The sequence below is a fragment of the Chaetodon auriga genome, chromosome 4 (assembly GCF_051107435.1).
Source record: "Chaetodon auriga isolate fChaAug3 chromosome 4, fChaAug3.hap1, whole genome shotgun sequence".
Lineage (NCBI taxonomy): Eukaryota > Metazoa > Chordata > Actinopteri > Chaetodontiformes > Chaetodontidae > Chaetodon > Chaetodon auriga.
Window position 1 is genome coordinate 21,221,648 of NC_135077.1, and position 15,539 is coordinate 21,237,186.

Consider the following 15,539-nt stretch of genomic DNA (forward strand, 5'->3'; position numbering starts at 1 on the left):
TGCTATTCAAAAAATATACTTTATTTAGAGAGAAAAAAGCTACTTCAAATCTTTATTCATGTCTATTTTCCTCTTGTGTTGGATTGAAAAAGGCGTCTACACAATTGATCAAGTGGAGGGTTTGTTCCTGACAGGCAGGAGTTCAAATATCCCATGTTACCCCCCCCCCCTCCCCGACCCCCCCCCCCCAACCTATCAGTCCAAAGTGTAACAGTCACATCCCCTTGAAGGAAACCCTGCCGCTTTGTTGTCACAAAGAATAATTACAATATAATTGCATGATGTAGTGTATGAAACCATGCTGTGAAAGTAGCAGAGCAGGCCCAGGACACACTTTTGAAAATCAAACCGGGATTGTGAAAAGTTATGGAGGAATGATTGTGAGCGAGAGAGCATTTGTATCCAAGGCGAAGGCTTTAGATGTTATGTGAAAACCATTCTGTGTCATGTGTTCACATGGAATACATATTACTTACATATGTAGGATGAAAAAGTACATCAAGGTCTGTCTTGAGGGACCACCAAACAACCTCTAACCTGCAGTCAGGGAATAAGTTAATGTAACTGTAGATTTTCTTAAGTACATGCCAGGGAATTTTTCCATGTGGACATTTGTGCTTATAGAAAACCAAGTGCACAGTGATTTTACATGGATGAAGATTCGGTAACACCATGACGTGCATGGGTGACATGAATGTGTATGATTGTGGATAAATGCTTGTTAAAAACATTCTGGAGGACATGCTGACATTTAGTGTGTGGATCTAACGTGCATATTAACCCACAAATGAGCTCCTCTCTTCGTGATATGGGGCAGTTTCCGTTTGCATCTTGAATGTTGTTGAATTCTATACGTTCATGCTCACGGATTTTGTAAGTGTTTTAATAAGTGTTCAGTTTCAAATTGGCTCCAGCCTGAACGCTCCGCCTGCTCTCGCGGAGGATATTGACTTTCCCGCAAGTTAAAGTATTTAAATGTAGAGGGAGACAGATGCTGTATGTGGACTGGAGGCGACCACAAGAAATACACGTGTGGGAGGAAGGTTGACGTTGGACTTTTACTATCTGTGCATCCTGCAGAGGGACAGCTGTAGCATCGTTGCTGCAACAGCGCACCAAACAAATAAAGCCGCGTCGCTACTCGTGGGATTCATTCAGTTTTTTTTTTTTTTCTTTTCTTTTCTTTTCTTTTTTTTTTATTGAATCACTAATTTTGAGGAAATTCACAGGGCGCATCTGAGCGCTGGTGCGTAAAGATCTGTGCGTAAAACTATAAAATAATCGCCACTGCTCCGACACACAGAGTCAGAGAGGATTTATTCCGACTTGAAACCTTAATCAAGACCTGCGTTGCTCAGAGAGTGATTGACACGAAGAGGATTTGATGAAGGTGGTTCGGTGACAGCGACTCATCCGACTGTCAGTTTGGATCGGCACCGCAGCGCTTTTAAACCTCTGGGACTTTTTAGTGGATCCTGTACCTGCATGGGACCCTGACAGTTCTGGATCTCTTAATTGTCACGACTGTCGCCTTCTATATGTAACAAAAGGGGGATAACACCGAGCTGAAAACCCCATCAGGAGGAACTTTATTTCCGAGAGCTTCCAGCACCGAATCAGTGGAGTATTCATGAAGCAATATTTGAACTATTACAAGATGAGACTGAGGACATCGAGGTTAGGTTATCTGTAAGTAAAGAGCTGTCAACACACTGTAGTTGCCTTTGGAAGTCACTGAATTCAAGCAACAGGTCAGACCTTTTAATTTTTCTTTTCTTTTTTTTTCTCCTCCTCCTCAGGTTAATTCAGTTCACGGCGCTTTGCTTTTACGCACAGGTAACTCACATTTTCACTTCAATAAAAAGAATAAATGTTGCGTAAAGTTCTATAATTAAGTAAGTAAAACTTAACAGGTATGCAGGCGCCGTGCTCAGCGGCACACAGTTCAGCGTCTCTCCATCTGCAATAGGCTGCAATAACAATGAAAACATTTTATTATGAGTGCTATGGCAATTGGCAACAATTCAAACATCTTGAAAAGAGGTAAGCTCCAGCCTAAAAAGTGATCGTTAAAACACATGTGGATGGAGAACGGCTGAAATGAGAAAAAAAGGAGTCAAGAAGGGGTGAAAGATCATCGGTGGTAAAAACAACCCATCGGAGTGAAATGTCATCCCCGAGGGTCCATGAAAGCATCTCCGAAAAGATACTGTACGTGTGCAAATAAATGCGAGAAGAGAAAGCAGGATGAACTATGCAAACGTGATGAATGACATAATGAACTGTGGGCCTGGGCCTCGGCTCTTTGACTGGCGAGCTCCAGTCTCCTCACAGTTCACGTTTTTTCAGGACTTGCAAAGTCAAAATTGTGCGACATTAAAAGGCAATTTCATATTTCATGACATGTGTTTCCTATTGTCCGACAGAACACTGTGCAGGCTCCTCCTAATTTCAAGCACCATGTCACCGAGCAGAGCCGGCTGTCGGACCGGATGAGCCGCAGGTTGACGCGGACCTACCAGCTGTACAGCCGCACCAGCGGGAAACACGTCCAGGTCCTGGCCAACAAGAGGGTCAACGCCAACGGAGACGACGGAGCGGTGCACGGTGAGGGTAGAGATGAAGACTTGCAGAGAGGAATGTGTGTTAGCAATGATTTAAAACGCTAATAACACCACTTACGATTACAAAAACCACAACTAAGTATCTGTTTAACCATCGCACGTGGAAGTAAAGGTGCAGAACATGCGCAATTAAGCACATTTATGAGCGAAATAGGCAAAATATCGCGAGAATACGGCATGCAATTTGCACCTTTTAGAACATTTTGCTCAGTTAAACCCTCACCTGAGGTGGCTTGTATAATTACAAACTTTAAACATCGTTATATAATAAACAGCTGAGCAGTTAAAGGTTCACATATGTTAATGCATTCAGGCAGAGCACTTTTTATTGTCTCTGAAATGATGAAGCAACTTTAATTGAAGGCCCATAACAGAGTTATGGCCAGATGAATGAAAACCAATGACAGCTAAAGGCCACAGCTTCTTACATTTCAATGCATTCAAACCTCAGGAAAACAATAAAATAGGAAACATGTTCGCCCTCACCAGCACAGGAATTGTTTAAATTCAATGGTGCGCGGGGCGGCGTTGAAAAGCAGTATAAATTATGTCATTTCTGGCAACCTGTAAGAAAACGTTTGAGCCAGGAGAAACAGTCGCAGCAATTGTAAACATCGTTAGTGGCATCAGTGTTGCCATCTTTTATGGCTTTCTGAAGAGGATTTATGTTTTCAGTGTGCTGGTAGTCTAGAAAGTCCGTGACACCTGTTATGATGGACTCCAGGGAGCCACTTTGTTCTTCGCTTCTAGCTGGGAAAAACTTTCTTCAACTTAAAGGGAGCAGAATTCCTGTCACCAAAGGATTTTGGTGTGTCTAGCCATCTTTCCACCACAGCCACCACCGTCCATCCACTCCCCAGTGCCTGCTGCCTGCTTTTTGGAGCCTCATTTTATGAGGAATTTTCATTGCATTGCAACTCAATGTATGACTCAATTTATAAGGAGTGGTGAAGTCAGCATCTTCACTTTATACCTTTTCCTCTCCTGTGTGCTCTTTTGTCTTTGAAATTTCTCAGCCTACACACACATTCGCACAGAGGGAGAGAGAGTCAGTCATGCACACATTGGCCACACATCCTAAGTGGGTGTCACTCTTGTAACCGGCCCAAATCTGACCGCTGCTCTGTGCTTGTGGCTGTGTCCCTGACCGCAGTATTCTCACTCTCCTTTATCCGCAGTCTGAACTGCATCACAGCACAGCATTTACAGACATTCAACAACAATCACGCCGTGCAAAATCACTATCATTTGCTGCTATTTTGGAAGGCTTGCATGCCATTGTTAAAGGCGGCTACTGGATCATAAAAGGGTTAAGAGGAAATGTGTATGTCATCTTCATGATTCTGGTTCACCAGCCGCAATCGTTTCAAAACAATTTAATGCCATTTAATGATGACATGATTCCAGTTTATTGCAGGGTCTATTATACATGAAGAGTACATTCAGAGGAAAAATGTGCTGAGGCCATTTGTCTCACACACTGTAACATCATAATCTGCATGCCTGCACCATGTCATCTCATTACCTGTCATCTGTTTTGTCTGCGCAGCTAAACTGGAGGTGGAGACGGACTCTTTTGGAAGCCGTATTCGTATTAAAGGGGTGAAGACAGGATACTACATATGTATGAACAAGAGGGGGAAGCTGATCGGCAAGGTAATCTGGAACTCATAGTTTTGTGGCTGCATATGACTAAAGCAACATCTTGAAGTTTGTTTGTTTCTTGGAAATGTTATTCCAGATTGGCAGCTTATGGCGACACATTGTTGAGACACATTCGAAGCCAGAACAAATTTGATTTTCAGATTTGTCGGAGCAGCCCTCTTAAGCTTTCAAAGGGTATTTGATTGTCTGGAAATAAAGACGATCCGCTTTCCGCTTCTTGGAAATTGTCCAAAATACTTCAGCTTCCCTCCCCCTTTTTTCTTTCCCCAGCGGAAAGGACGAGGCAAAGACTGCATCTTCACCGAGATTGTTCTGGAAAACAACTACACGGCTCTCCAGAACGCCAAGTACGAGGGCTGGTACATGGCTTTCACACGCAAGGGCCGTCCGAGGAAGGCCTCCAAGACCAAGCAGCACCAGAGGGAGGCCCACTTCATGAAGCGTCTACCCAGGGGGCACTTGCTGAGCGAGAGGAGGCCGTTTGATGTCCTTCCTCTCGCCGTCCCCGTGCACCCTGTGAGCAAGCGGACTAAACATTCCCATCAGCAGCGCTCAGGGGGCCGCTGAAGACTGGAACCACTGAGGGAGAACTGTGGACGAACCGGCACAGAAAAACCACTACAAGAGAAAACAAGTGCTCCCAGAGAAATTAACTTTTACAGTCAAGTGCCCACACACTTTTTGCCTCATTTTGTGGACTTGTAATTCTTTGTACTGGATTGTATGTAAACATTGACTATCTAATCTGCTAGTTATTTCCAATTCAGACAGACTTTAGGACAGATTTTTACTTATTAAATCAGGGGGGGCAATTAAAGTACAGAGGAGCTCAATATTGTCATGAGTGAAACCCTTTGGTTAGAAATTAGCCAGCTCAGCAGCAAAGAATGTTTAAATGAGAAATGAGTACAATGAAGCTAGACATGGCAGCTATCTGTGGATTTTCTTGTGGTTGCAGCATCTGAGTCTCAGTTGACATGTTATTTTGCCTTTAGGAGGCCATTTTGGAGAATTTTTAACCTGTTTTTTTTTTTGTTTTTGTTTTTACATATATGAATATATTTTTACTGTAAAAATGTAAATGACGTCAAATGATGGAAATATTTATTGTAGAGTGTATATTAAAACCACTAAAGAATCAGTTCACAAGCTGCTCGGCTTTTCTCTTGTGTGCTTGTTTTGGGATGGAAAGCTAGCAGACGTTGTTGGTTGCCCCCAAAAACTGTTGTGTTTTTTTTGTTTTTTTTTTCCTTTTTCTTCAAGCTGGAGACCCAGATAACTGAGGGGCAATATCTGTGACAGGCTACTGAATTCAATGTGCTCAGCAAGTGAGACTTGGGCCTGAATGGCTCGAGCTATGCATTAAAAGCGATGAGGTCAGCCCACCATTTTGGCCCAAACAAAGGTTACCACCATGTAGTTGCATTTCTCACGATCGCACACCGTAACCCTCTGATCAAATGGGCCCTTTGTGAAACCTCATATAAAAGGGCATGTTATACAATAGTGGGTTCGAATAATAACACGAGGAGGGGTCAGTTATCAAAAAGAAGCCAGTCACACAGGGAGGGGTAAGGGGCTGGCGGGAGGGGGTCTGCGGAGAGGGGTTGCAAAAAAAACATCAGGGCCTGTGTGGCAAAATGTGGCATCGGCTGAAAGAGGGGGAATGGCTGGGAAGAGGCATTCGGGAATGAAAGGGAGGCAGAAAAGAAACCCTCTTCCCAGAAGCAGTTGAGCATGACCATCAGAGGCCAAACGACAGGGGAGGAAGAAGACCCTGAACAGAGGGACTCGGCGGCTCTCACAGTGCATGAGCTGGATGTCCAATTTGTTAGTTGGTGTTTGCTGCCGCAGGAATTTGTTTTGACAGCAGCTCCAGCTCTGAAGACTGTAAAGCATTAAATTAAATTACGAAAATTAAGACCTCACAATGGATGTTTGGTATTTAGGGCATGTGCTCAGCAGCAAGAACTTCTTATGCGATATATTTAAGCAGTATTAACACCAAACCTCTGCAAAAACCATTTAATCAAGCATGTACGAATGCATTTTTGTCAAAAAGTGGGGAAAAAAATCAAGTCTGTCCTAAGAATTTGCAAAACAACAAGACAGGCTGGGTTTAAATGTTTTCTGGTCTTCCTATTCTTTCCATCTGGAAGAACACAAAGCACAATAGTGAGGGAGACCTGTGGTTTTGTCTCTGCTTTTTGCACTTGCTCTCTGGGTTTGGACAAGTGGTGAAAAAATGCAAGGAATCACAAGGTTGAAACAATCTATATTTAAATGTCATTGTCTCTTTTAAACAGCACTGTTCTTTTTTTATCCACTGTCTAAGTATTTCTGACAGGACAGTGTTTTTATCTAATGGAGCTTGAAGGTGAAAAAGTAGACAAATATCCCGTTTGGAAGCACGGATGTGGGTATACAATTCTTTTTCTTCTGTACATGTCATATATACATTGACTTCAAAAATCCCAAACCGTGAAATACCATCTTTCTATTTGTCCTTGTTAGACACTAACTTGAAATCCATTTGGAACAAATGGCTGCAACAGTTGCACCTATTTCTTACATGTGTCAATGGTGTTTTAGCTAGAGACCACAGGGTCAGAGTGACGCTCTGTTGTAAAGGGAAACAGTAACACTAGCTTGCTCGCTGACCAGAGCTTCAGTAATGGCTTTCAGGGTGGCCCACTACATGCAAGGAACATGAGGGTATTCAGTTAACACAAATGGGATGTGCCCGTAACAGTGACCCTGGAACGAACAGGGATGAGGCATTGTGTGTTTTGAGTGTTTTACAAGGACATCAATGAGAGGAGGGTGGTAGGTTATGTGACCCCCATCAAAACTGCTCCTGAGTACGCTTGTAAAAATGTGTTGATACAATTTTAAATTTCCCAATAAAGACGTAATATCAATTGATGAATTATTTTTCTGGGAAAGAATTAATTTGGACTCTCATGTTACTAACAAAATTATTAAATCTAGTTGTAAGACTGTGAAACAATACATTTTACTGAATATGTATGTATTAAATACAAAGGACAACTCTAATACAGGGACCTGAAATTAGGAAACACCAATTACAAGCATTAAACCACAGATAAGGCACTGTGCAAAGGTCTTGTTAATGAAGGGATCCACTAAAGATAAGCAAACAAGAGCTCACATGTGACTGGAAAATGACGCAGGGAGGTTCTGCTTTCAATGCATCGCAGAAGGATTCTCTTAGAGTCAGAATTCACTGAGTTTTGCAGTCAGCGTCCCCTTCACTGATCCCCTTCAGTTTCTTCAGCTCCTTCAGTAGCTCTTGTTCAAGGGTTAAGATCTCCTTGGGTTTCTTGTACTGGACAAGGGAGAAGAAAAAGAGTTCCTTCAAAATTCTCCTTATCTGCCCCCTTCAGTGTAATCATGTTCGCCAAGAAAAAAGACAAATTATTGTAGGCACCAGAAATGTTATCATGCTGCGCAGAGGAAAAACAAAAGCCATGAAAAAAAACACCCACATCTCATGCTCAAGATTTGCATTAAATTCAATAAACAAACTTTAACTTTTATGGAACACTGTCTAATGCAAGTAAGGATGATAGTTTGTGGGACACGGTCTTTGGATTCGTTAAAAAAAGAGCATATTTTTGCAGTTAGTCAAACTGCTGAGATGATACTTTCTGGGTCCCTGCATTCAAAATTGTAGCTTAGGACACATATCTAAGAGTTAACCTTTAATGTTTACAGCTTTATATTTAAAGCATTAGGTGACAAGATTAGAGGTATAGATTCAATTATTTTTCATTGTTGTGTAGGACTTACATTGACAACTAAGGTGTTGTTGGCATGAGTGAAGCTGAGGGCAGAGCTGTCCAGTGGCAGCTGACTGCGATCTAAATCAACAACACTGAACTTCTTATAATACCTGCGAAGACATGGAGAGGGTATCATAGGTTGATCACGCCATACAGACAAATGTATTGTAAACAGTGCCATCTATAGGGAGAACACAAGTATTACATGCAACAAGTGTACAACACAGGAATCAAAAGAGCCAGTGTTCTCCTGCATATTTACTTTTTGTTTGAGGTTTTTATGATGATGCATCTCTCAGATGGCTCCACAGAAACACTGAAGACGTCTTTGGGGTAGGGAAGGTTGCGGATTCTCCACTGAAAGCAGGTCTTTGTGTCTTTACGCATGAACAAAGGCTGTGGAAACAGAAATCATTCAAATCCATTTTACAGACGTGGCATTGACTAGTGTTTTCTCGAAGAGGAATCAAAGTGAACTAAAACAAAACAAGCCTGTATGTTAGAGAATGAAGTGGCTCGAGTGTGATTCCAAAGTCAAAGTCAGAGAACATAGATGAAAACCCACATTGGAGCAGTTCTCCTTGATCACCTCCGAATCCAGAGAAGTGACAGGGCCCACAAGTGGCTCCCCAACCTCTACCTGCCATTGGCCCTGAGCTCCAAGTGTGCTTTTATGTCTCCACTTTCTGACTGAAAAGCACAGAACATTTTTAGAAGATACACAAACGTCTGCCACTGAAACTGAGAACGCCAGCAGCTACAATCTGCTGAGTAAAACCGCTGCGGCTTACCAATGAGCTCATCTGTTTTCAAGTCATACTCCTCTGCCATTTCTTTTTCATCTGTAAAGAGGTAGTGGATCTTCCTTTTTCCTGGAAGAGGAATAGAATTTCACAAAAATGTATCATATAAACCGGAAACACAAAGCGAGCAATCAAACATACAAAAAACAGCGCCCATTCTTAGGATAGTAAGCAATATACTAAATATTTCTGTCATTCTGAAATGTGCAATGTTTAAGATAATGAATTTTTGGTCAAATACAAACAGCTGAAATCGCTGTAACCAGAAACCAACATAGATGATAAAGGGTACCGTTTCAGGGATGAGTGTAAGTGAGCAGAGAAGCTGACAGACCCGTTGATCAGGGAGACGTCATAATTAGCCAGATTAGTTAGATGAGATGCTAACCTGGTCTATAAAGACACCCAGAGGTCAGTGAGAAAGACTGGACCTCAACGTCTTTTACTGAATGTGTTTTACTATATATTTGTGTTAAAACATCGCGTGTAACATGCTACAGCGCCAGCAGTGCCATCTGCTTGTTGCCTAGTAACATTAATGCTAGCGAGAAAGCTAGCTAACAGTCTAATGATGACCAACGTTACGCAAATCTGTCGATTTGACAAAAGCAAATCTTCATCTTTGAAAAACTTGTTGTACTCTTTGAAAGTTACCCTACTCACCATCATGTATCATAGCTGTTTTCTTGGCTGATTGGAGGACATCAAGCCAGCTCTGCACTGCCATGTTTCCAAAGATGGTATGTTGCTGGCCACTTCCGGACTCAAGCCGTAACCACAGCAACCAAGGTTAATACACAAACTAAATCAAGAAAAATATTAATAGAGTTAATTAAGTTTTATTATTGCAAAAGTCATTGCAAATAAACAAAAGGCAATATGTAGGTTTAGTGTATAATTTAGACAAAAAAAATTTAAACAGAACTAAGGCAACTAATTGACCCGGAAGTGAAACATTTAAACTGTAACGTTACGTCTCTTCCTGATTTCACTACGTATGGTTCCTTCTGAACAGGGGTAAGAGCAAAATATTACGACCAAGAGAGCTTTCTGCACAATTATGTACAATTATATTTGGAAATGTTGGAATGAATTAAAGCACAGTTTGAATATTGAGTAAAAATGATGCTTGAAAGACCGACTATTTGCTGTTTCTTACGTTAGCACAACCTAAAGCTAATCCACTGTAGCTAACACAATATTGTGAACCAGAATTGTTTCTCGTTGGGTTAAATGTTGTGTCAACCAGCGTAACTACTGCTGGATATCTGCACTCAGTACAAACCGAGATAGCTCCCACTTCTTGCTATTCCTATGTCCAAATATCCTGCATGTGCTACTGACACTCTGCAATACACACTAATGTTGACAATACAGAGCAATTAGAAGAGAGAAGTGTTTTACTGTTTTATACTTACTGTGAGTTATTAGCGATAACAGACGTCAGTAAAATTGCTACAAAGTATATTTACTTCAGTACTGCAGGACAGATTTTGAGGTCCCTTCACTATAGTATTGGGTATCGACTTTGTGCTACTTTATATTGACATTTAAAGTACACTTCAGAGAGAAATATTGTATTTTTACAGAAATGCATTTGTGTGATAGGTACAATTGCTAGTTATTTCGCAGATTAATACTTTATTTTCAGCATCAATAATCATGTTCTCACTTATAGGATGTTATTATAGTACTGTCCAGAAATTTTAAATTAGTAGTGCTTTTGATACTTTAGATGATAATGCTGACATACTTTTGATTCATTAACATTTTGAATGTTAAAAAAAAGCCTTTGATAGAGTATTTTTGCTTCCTAATATCACCACTGTCAAATTGTAACAGAAAAACAGTTCAAAATATAAAAGGCAAACAAATAGTAGCCCTAAAAATTGTCTTTCAATACTTAAATTCTGCCTATTTTTCAGGGTTTGCCCACTACATACTCAAACACTGTTAGAATTAGTATATTGTGTTGTATAATTAGTAGTACACAGCTTGTGTCTCAGATTTGTTTAGAAAGGTTTTGCTCTGTAACTTCATAGATCTTCTTCATGTCACAGGCCGCTGCTGCCCCCCTTCAAGAGACAAAATGGAGCCACGTCATGGGATTATGAAAGCCTTTCCCAAAGTCAAAAGAGCAAAAGTGTTCAACGGAAAGGATGCACCCCCAGCAAAGAGGAAACCAGATGAATGTGATGTCACAGGTTGTCACTGTGTGTGTATGTGTGGGAGAGAGAGAGTGACTGAAACATTTATAAGATAGGGTTTGAAAAAAGGACATAAAGCTGTACAAAAGAGGATAAAAACAAATACTGATAACACCAAAGTAGTTGAAGCCAGAAAGTCCAACATTGTAAAGCGTTCCTCTCTTCTGTCCCAGGAAACACTTTTAATGGTGTCACAGTCTACATTCTGCCTGCTGGAATAGGAAATGCCAGATACCAGATCTTCCAGAGACAAATTCAGCAGAATGGAGGACAGACGGAGAGTTCACTGTGTCCCAGTGTCACTCATGTTGTTGTAGATGATAACATGGACATTGACAGGGCCCAGCGCTTACTGAAAGTGGATTGTATGCCCTCTGGAGTCCAGTTGGTGAAATGCACTTGGTTGAGCCAGTGCATCAGTGAGAAGCAGCTGCTGGATGTTGCCAGCTACAGCCTTCTTCAACCAGAGAGGTAAACGAGCTAATAGTGCTGTTTTAGAATGCTAATGTCTGAAAGCTGTTGTTAGCTGTACCTGTATGTCACGTGTTTCCAGTTTATCACACACAAGAACTTGTGGAAGTCAGGGTCAAAGAGTGTCTTCTTTTGACTTGTACATCACATATTCCACTTAAGATGTAAGTATTTACAAAACTGTTCTCTCCACTTAGGGAATCTGGAACAGTGCATGAAAATATTTTGGAAGAGTTGCCGAATGTCAAGCCTGCGGCAGAAACTACTGTTGAGCCAGTGTCTGATCAAGAGGAGACTAAAGACATGGTGGGTTTCCAAGCTAGACCTTGAACACATAAAAACTGTGTGTGTTGGATTGTTATTATAGTTTTACGTTACATTTTACTGTCAGATGGTCCCAGACACCAAAGGAGGAGAGGAAGACGGGGTGTCTCAGGGTGACCTGGAAGCTCTCATCACCGGCCAGCACCCCAAAGAGGAGCCTCCTCGCCCCAGCCTCGACCCCGGTCCAGACTCTGCTCAGGTGGTCTCAGGGAAGTGGGTCTGTGCCCAATCTTCTCAGTCCAAAACTAATAACTTCAACAAGCACATCACAGACAAACTAGAAGTGCTGGCCAAGGCCTACACGCACCAGGGGGACAAGTGGAGGGCGCTGGGCTACTCCAAGGCTGTCAACGCACTGAAGAGTTACCACAAGCCTGTTACATCATATCAGGTAACTGAATGCAGATGCTTTTAATATTATGCTGTTGGTTATGTCAGTAATGTGTATATTTGTTGGACATATTGTAGCGAGTACACTTTTCTTGGATGACAGATTATTTTTAGTCTGTAATACAGGCGTTATTTTCCATATATTCCTCTTTTAATCAGAGCCTTTTTTTACATTTGTTGTAGGAGGCTTGTCAGATCCCAGGAATTGGAAAACGCATGGCCGACAAAATTGATGAGATCATGGAGAGCGGTCACCTGCGGAAAATTGATCACATCGGAGAGGCTGTGCCAGTGTTGGAGCTTTTTACTAACATCTGGGGTGCAGGAGCTAAAACTGCACAGCTGTGGTACCAGCAGGTAAGGCACAAACAAACACACACATACACACACACACACACACACACACACACACACACACACACACACCAAATCAACATATTACAGGCATAAAAGAATTTAATGTGAAAGCTTGAAGTTGAAGGGCTTCAATCTTGTATTTCCTCTTTTGCGACAAGGCTTTTTTATTTACCCTGGGGTTATTCACATCAAATTTCAATTTACAACACATTAAAACTAATAGAACTACATTTGCTCACAATTCACCCAAACCCCTTCCTGTTGCTATTGCATCCGCTATTTTGGTTAATTGCACAGTTTATCAGCTGTTCTTTACTGTTATTTTCATGCATTGATTATATATGAAATATCCATAAAATATGTCACTTGCTCAGTAAAGTCATGCCTTATAAAAAGATTGCAATAAAAAACAAGTTAGAAAGTGTGCAGTCTTCATCTGAGTCCTTAAGGAATGGTGGTTAAGTTGTGGGTATAAAACTGAATCCTAAGCAGGTTAATAACTAGTACAAGAAGGAAATGGGAATTAAATGTTTTTTACACGACATTCTGTCATTCTGTACTGTTTGAAGATTTTCTGAATAAGGTTTTTTGTCTTGTAGGGATTTCGCACATTAGAGGACATCAGCACGAAAGCCCACCTAAGCAACACTCAGAAGATTGGACTCAAGCACTACGATGACTTTCTAGACCGAATGCCCAGAGAAGAAGCAGCGGCCATAGAGACAGTGGTACCGTGTCTTCATTTTTCACAATGTCCTCATGTATCGTTGTGTGGTGATGGCTGAAATATGTTTGCATCTTTCACCACTTTAATAGGTTTAGTCAAGTTTACATGGAGGTGATATATCTTAGAAAAAAGATTCCATCTCTCACCCACAGATATTTGGAAGCAGGAGGCTTAAAGTAGGAAAAGTTTGTGTCAGCTTTCTTTTACTGCTTGATAATGGGAAAAGCAGACTGTGTTCTCACAAAGTGGAGCATCCCAAAGGAGAAAACCAACTCTTGAAAGTTGCTGCATCTTAAGTTAGCCAGGTACCTGTTCACTCCAGAGCGTTGAGTACAACGCTAGTTGTTGTCATATTGTATTACTTAGATATTCTTTTTCCTGCAAAGCTGCCAGAAAGAAAGTGCACATGAGATAGATGACTAAAGCATGTGTACTCCCTCAGGCTTGTCAAAATAATATGTGATGCTTTAGCGAGCCTGCCTCCCAGTATTTGGCTGGAAACAGGTAAAAGCTTACTTGTTTGCCAGTCATGGTGGGAGTGGTAAAAACAGGAGAACATACAAAGTAAACACCGCTTTTCTATCATTGAGAAACCAAAGATAGAAAAAAGCTCCATCACTCTAAGATAGATGATACCCTCTATTTTTTGCAGGTGAGGGATGCTGTCCAGGCTATAGACCCACACCTGGTGGCCACCGCATGTGGCTCCTACCGTCGGGGAAAGGCCACATGTGGAGACGTTGATGTACTCATATCTCATCCTGATGGCAAATCCCACAAGGGCGTTTTCAGCAAAGTGTTACATACCCTCCATGACAGTGGTAAGCTCCATCTTTTTGTGGTGTTGAGGATTTTCTCATGTCTTACTCACAGGCTTGTTGTCCTTCAGAGAAACTAAAGAAAACCCCAATGGTTTATTTCGAAGGGTTTTTGACAGACGACCTGGTGAGCCACGAGGAGAACGGAGAGCAGAAGAAATACATGGGTGTTTGCCGTTTGCCAGGACCCGGCCAACGCCATCGCAGGCTGGACATCATAGTGGTGCCCTACAACGAGTTTGCCTGTTCGCTTTTGTATTTCACCGGGTCGGCACACTTCAACCGCTCAATGCGAGCCCTGGCAAAGACAAGAAACATGAGCTTATCAGAACACTCGCTGAACCAAAATGTGGTGCGTCAGGGCAGCGTGAAGGTGTATGGTGGCACTCCTCTCACTACACCGACAGAGAAGGATGTTTTCGGTCTCTTAGGCATACCATACAGACAGCCTCATGAAAGGGACTGGTGATGATTCGCTGGTCACTAAGCCAATCACACTGCTTTGTCTGCTTTTATAGAAAAATGATGATGGTGATGATTATGGTGACAATGGAAGCTGCAGTTATGCTCAGTCAGCTATTTTTAAGGATGTATTAGTGCTTCATAATTTATGTAAGAGCCCTGTTCGACTTGAATGCTAATTTTATTCTACAGGTGAAAGAGTGGGATCCATTCAGATCTCAAAAACATCATGTTTTTCGTACTAAACCCTTGATGTATCTGTCCCTCCAGATTGTTTGAGTGGAATGTGAAAGGTTTTGAGATGTCTCTGAAAGTTTTGCTGTCAAACCAGTAAAATACAATGAATGGAATTCTGTTGTAGGCTCCAGAGCCTTTACTTTTTTTTAATTTTTTTATTTTTGTTACAAACTTTACAGCAAAATTCAATTTGCAAAACTCTCTTCTGCACAGCTGGAAGCAAATGTTTCAGTGGGAAACATCTCAAAACTTGAATGAGTAAATTCAAACCTATCTGCAGGGTTGGAGACCACCAGAAGAAAGTAGGAAAATATGTGATTTTGCAAACTGAGAGACATTTTAGTATGGGAGATGCTTGACACTATATTTTATGAAAGATGAGTAATGACAATAATAAAACATACTAATGGGTAACAGCAGATCTCTTCCTGTGTCAGTCTTCATTTGCAACGAAAAGTTTACAAGCCTGAGTCTGAGATGGGACGACAGTTCTAGTCGTAGTATTAGCTGGCTTGTGACATACTGGTTATGAGTTTGGCTGGGCCACGTTTTACAATTACAATTACACTTACTCTGAGTAAGTCTAATATGGGCGAATAACTCATTTTCAAGGTGTTGATCATGAGGAAAAAGACTTTTGAGAACTGT

General features: G+C 41.4%; 3 protein-coding genes across 3 annotated transcripts; 2 read left to right on the forward strand and 1 right to left on the reverse strand.

Moving 5' to 3' along the window:
- Window positions 1–1,367: 1,367 nt before the first annotated feature.
- Window positions 1,368–5,409, forward strand: fgf8b (fibroblast growth factor 8b). The gene is made up of 5 exons (XM_076729433.1): window positions 1,368–1,689; window positions 1,800–1,836; window positions 2,427–2,607; window positions 4,174–4,280; window positions 4,560–5,409. Exons 1-5 carry the CDS (start codon window positions 1,631–1,633, stop codon window positions 4,854–4,856), a joined length of 681 nt encoding a protein of 226 aa, XP_076585548.1. The 5' UTR covers window positions 1,368–1,630; the 3' UTR covers window positions 4,857–5,409.
- Window positions 5,410–6,547: 1,138 nt separating this feature from the next.
- Window positions 6,548–9,642, reverse strand: dpcd (deleted in primary ciliary dyskinesia homolog (mouse)). The gene is made up of 6 exons (XM_076729434.1): window positions 9,562–9,642; window positions 8,887–8,967; window positions 8,661–8,785; window positions 8,358–8,491; window positions 8,103–8,205; window positions 6,548–7,638 (listed from the first exon to the last, which is right to left on the reverse strand). The coding sequence occupies exons 1-6, from the start codon at window positions 9,623–9,625 to the stop codon at window positions 7,534–7,536; spliced, it is 612 nt and encodes a 203-aa protein (XP_076585549.1). The 5' UTR covers window positions 9,626–9,642; the 3' UTR covers window positions 6,548–7,533.
- A 207-nt stretch (window positions 9,643–9,849) lies between these two features.
- On the forward strand, window positions 9,850–15,312 carry poll (polymerase (DNA directed), lambda). Its single transcript, XM_076729696.1, has 9 exons — window positions 9,850–9,915; window positions 10,959–11,102; window positions 11,279–11,576; window positions 11,774–11,882; window positions 11,968–12,291; window positions 12,474–12,647; window positions 13,247–13,375; window positions 14,027–14,195; window positions 14,300–15,312. The coding sequence occupies exons 2-9, from the start codon at window positions 10,988–10,990 to the stop codon at window positions 14,659–14,661; spliced, it is 1,680 nt and encodes a 559-aa protein (XP_076585811.1). The 5' UTR covers window positions 9,850–9,915; window positions 10,959–10,987; the 3' UTR covers window positions 14,662–15,312.
- The last annotated feature ends 227 nt before the right edge of the window (window positions 15,313–15,539 follow it).

Coding starts and splice junctions, on each gene's coding strand:
- fgf8b (XM_076729433.1), top strand. CDS start 1,631: ATGAAGCAATATTTGAACTATTACAAGATGAGACTGAGGACATCGAGG. Junction 1,690..1,799: donor ACATCGAGGTTAGGTTATCT/GTAAGTAAAGAG, acceptor CCTCCTCCTCAG/GTTAATTCAGTTCACGGCGC. Junction 1,837..2,426: donor CGCTTTGCTTTTACGCACAG/GTAACTCACATT, acceptor ATTGTCCGACAG/AACACTGTGCAGGCTCCTCC.
- dpcd (XM_076729434.1), bottom strand. CDS start 9,625: ATGGCAGTGCAGAGCTGGCTTGATGTCCTCCAATCAGCCAAGAAAACA. Junction 8,492..8,660: donor TCAAGGAGAACTGCTCCAAT/GTGGGTTTTCAT, acceptor CTGTTTCCACAG/CCTTTGTTCATGCGTAAAGA. Junction 7,639..8,102: donor ACAACACCTTAGTTGTCAAT/GTAAGTCCTACA, acceptor TCCCTTGTCCAG/TACAAGAAACCCAAGGAGAT.
- poll (XM_076729696.1), top strand. CDS start 10,988: ATGGAGCCACGTCATGGGATTATGAAAGCCTTTCCCAAAGTCAAAAGA. Junction 11,103..11,278: donor AGATGAATGTGATGTCACAG/GTTGTCACTGTG, acceptor CTTCTGTCCCAG/GAAACACTTTTAATGGTGTC. Junction 14,196..14,299: donor ACATACCCTCCATGACAGTG/GTAAGCTCCATC, acceptor TTTATTTCGAAG/GGTTTTTGACAGACGACCTG.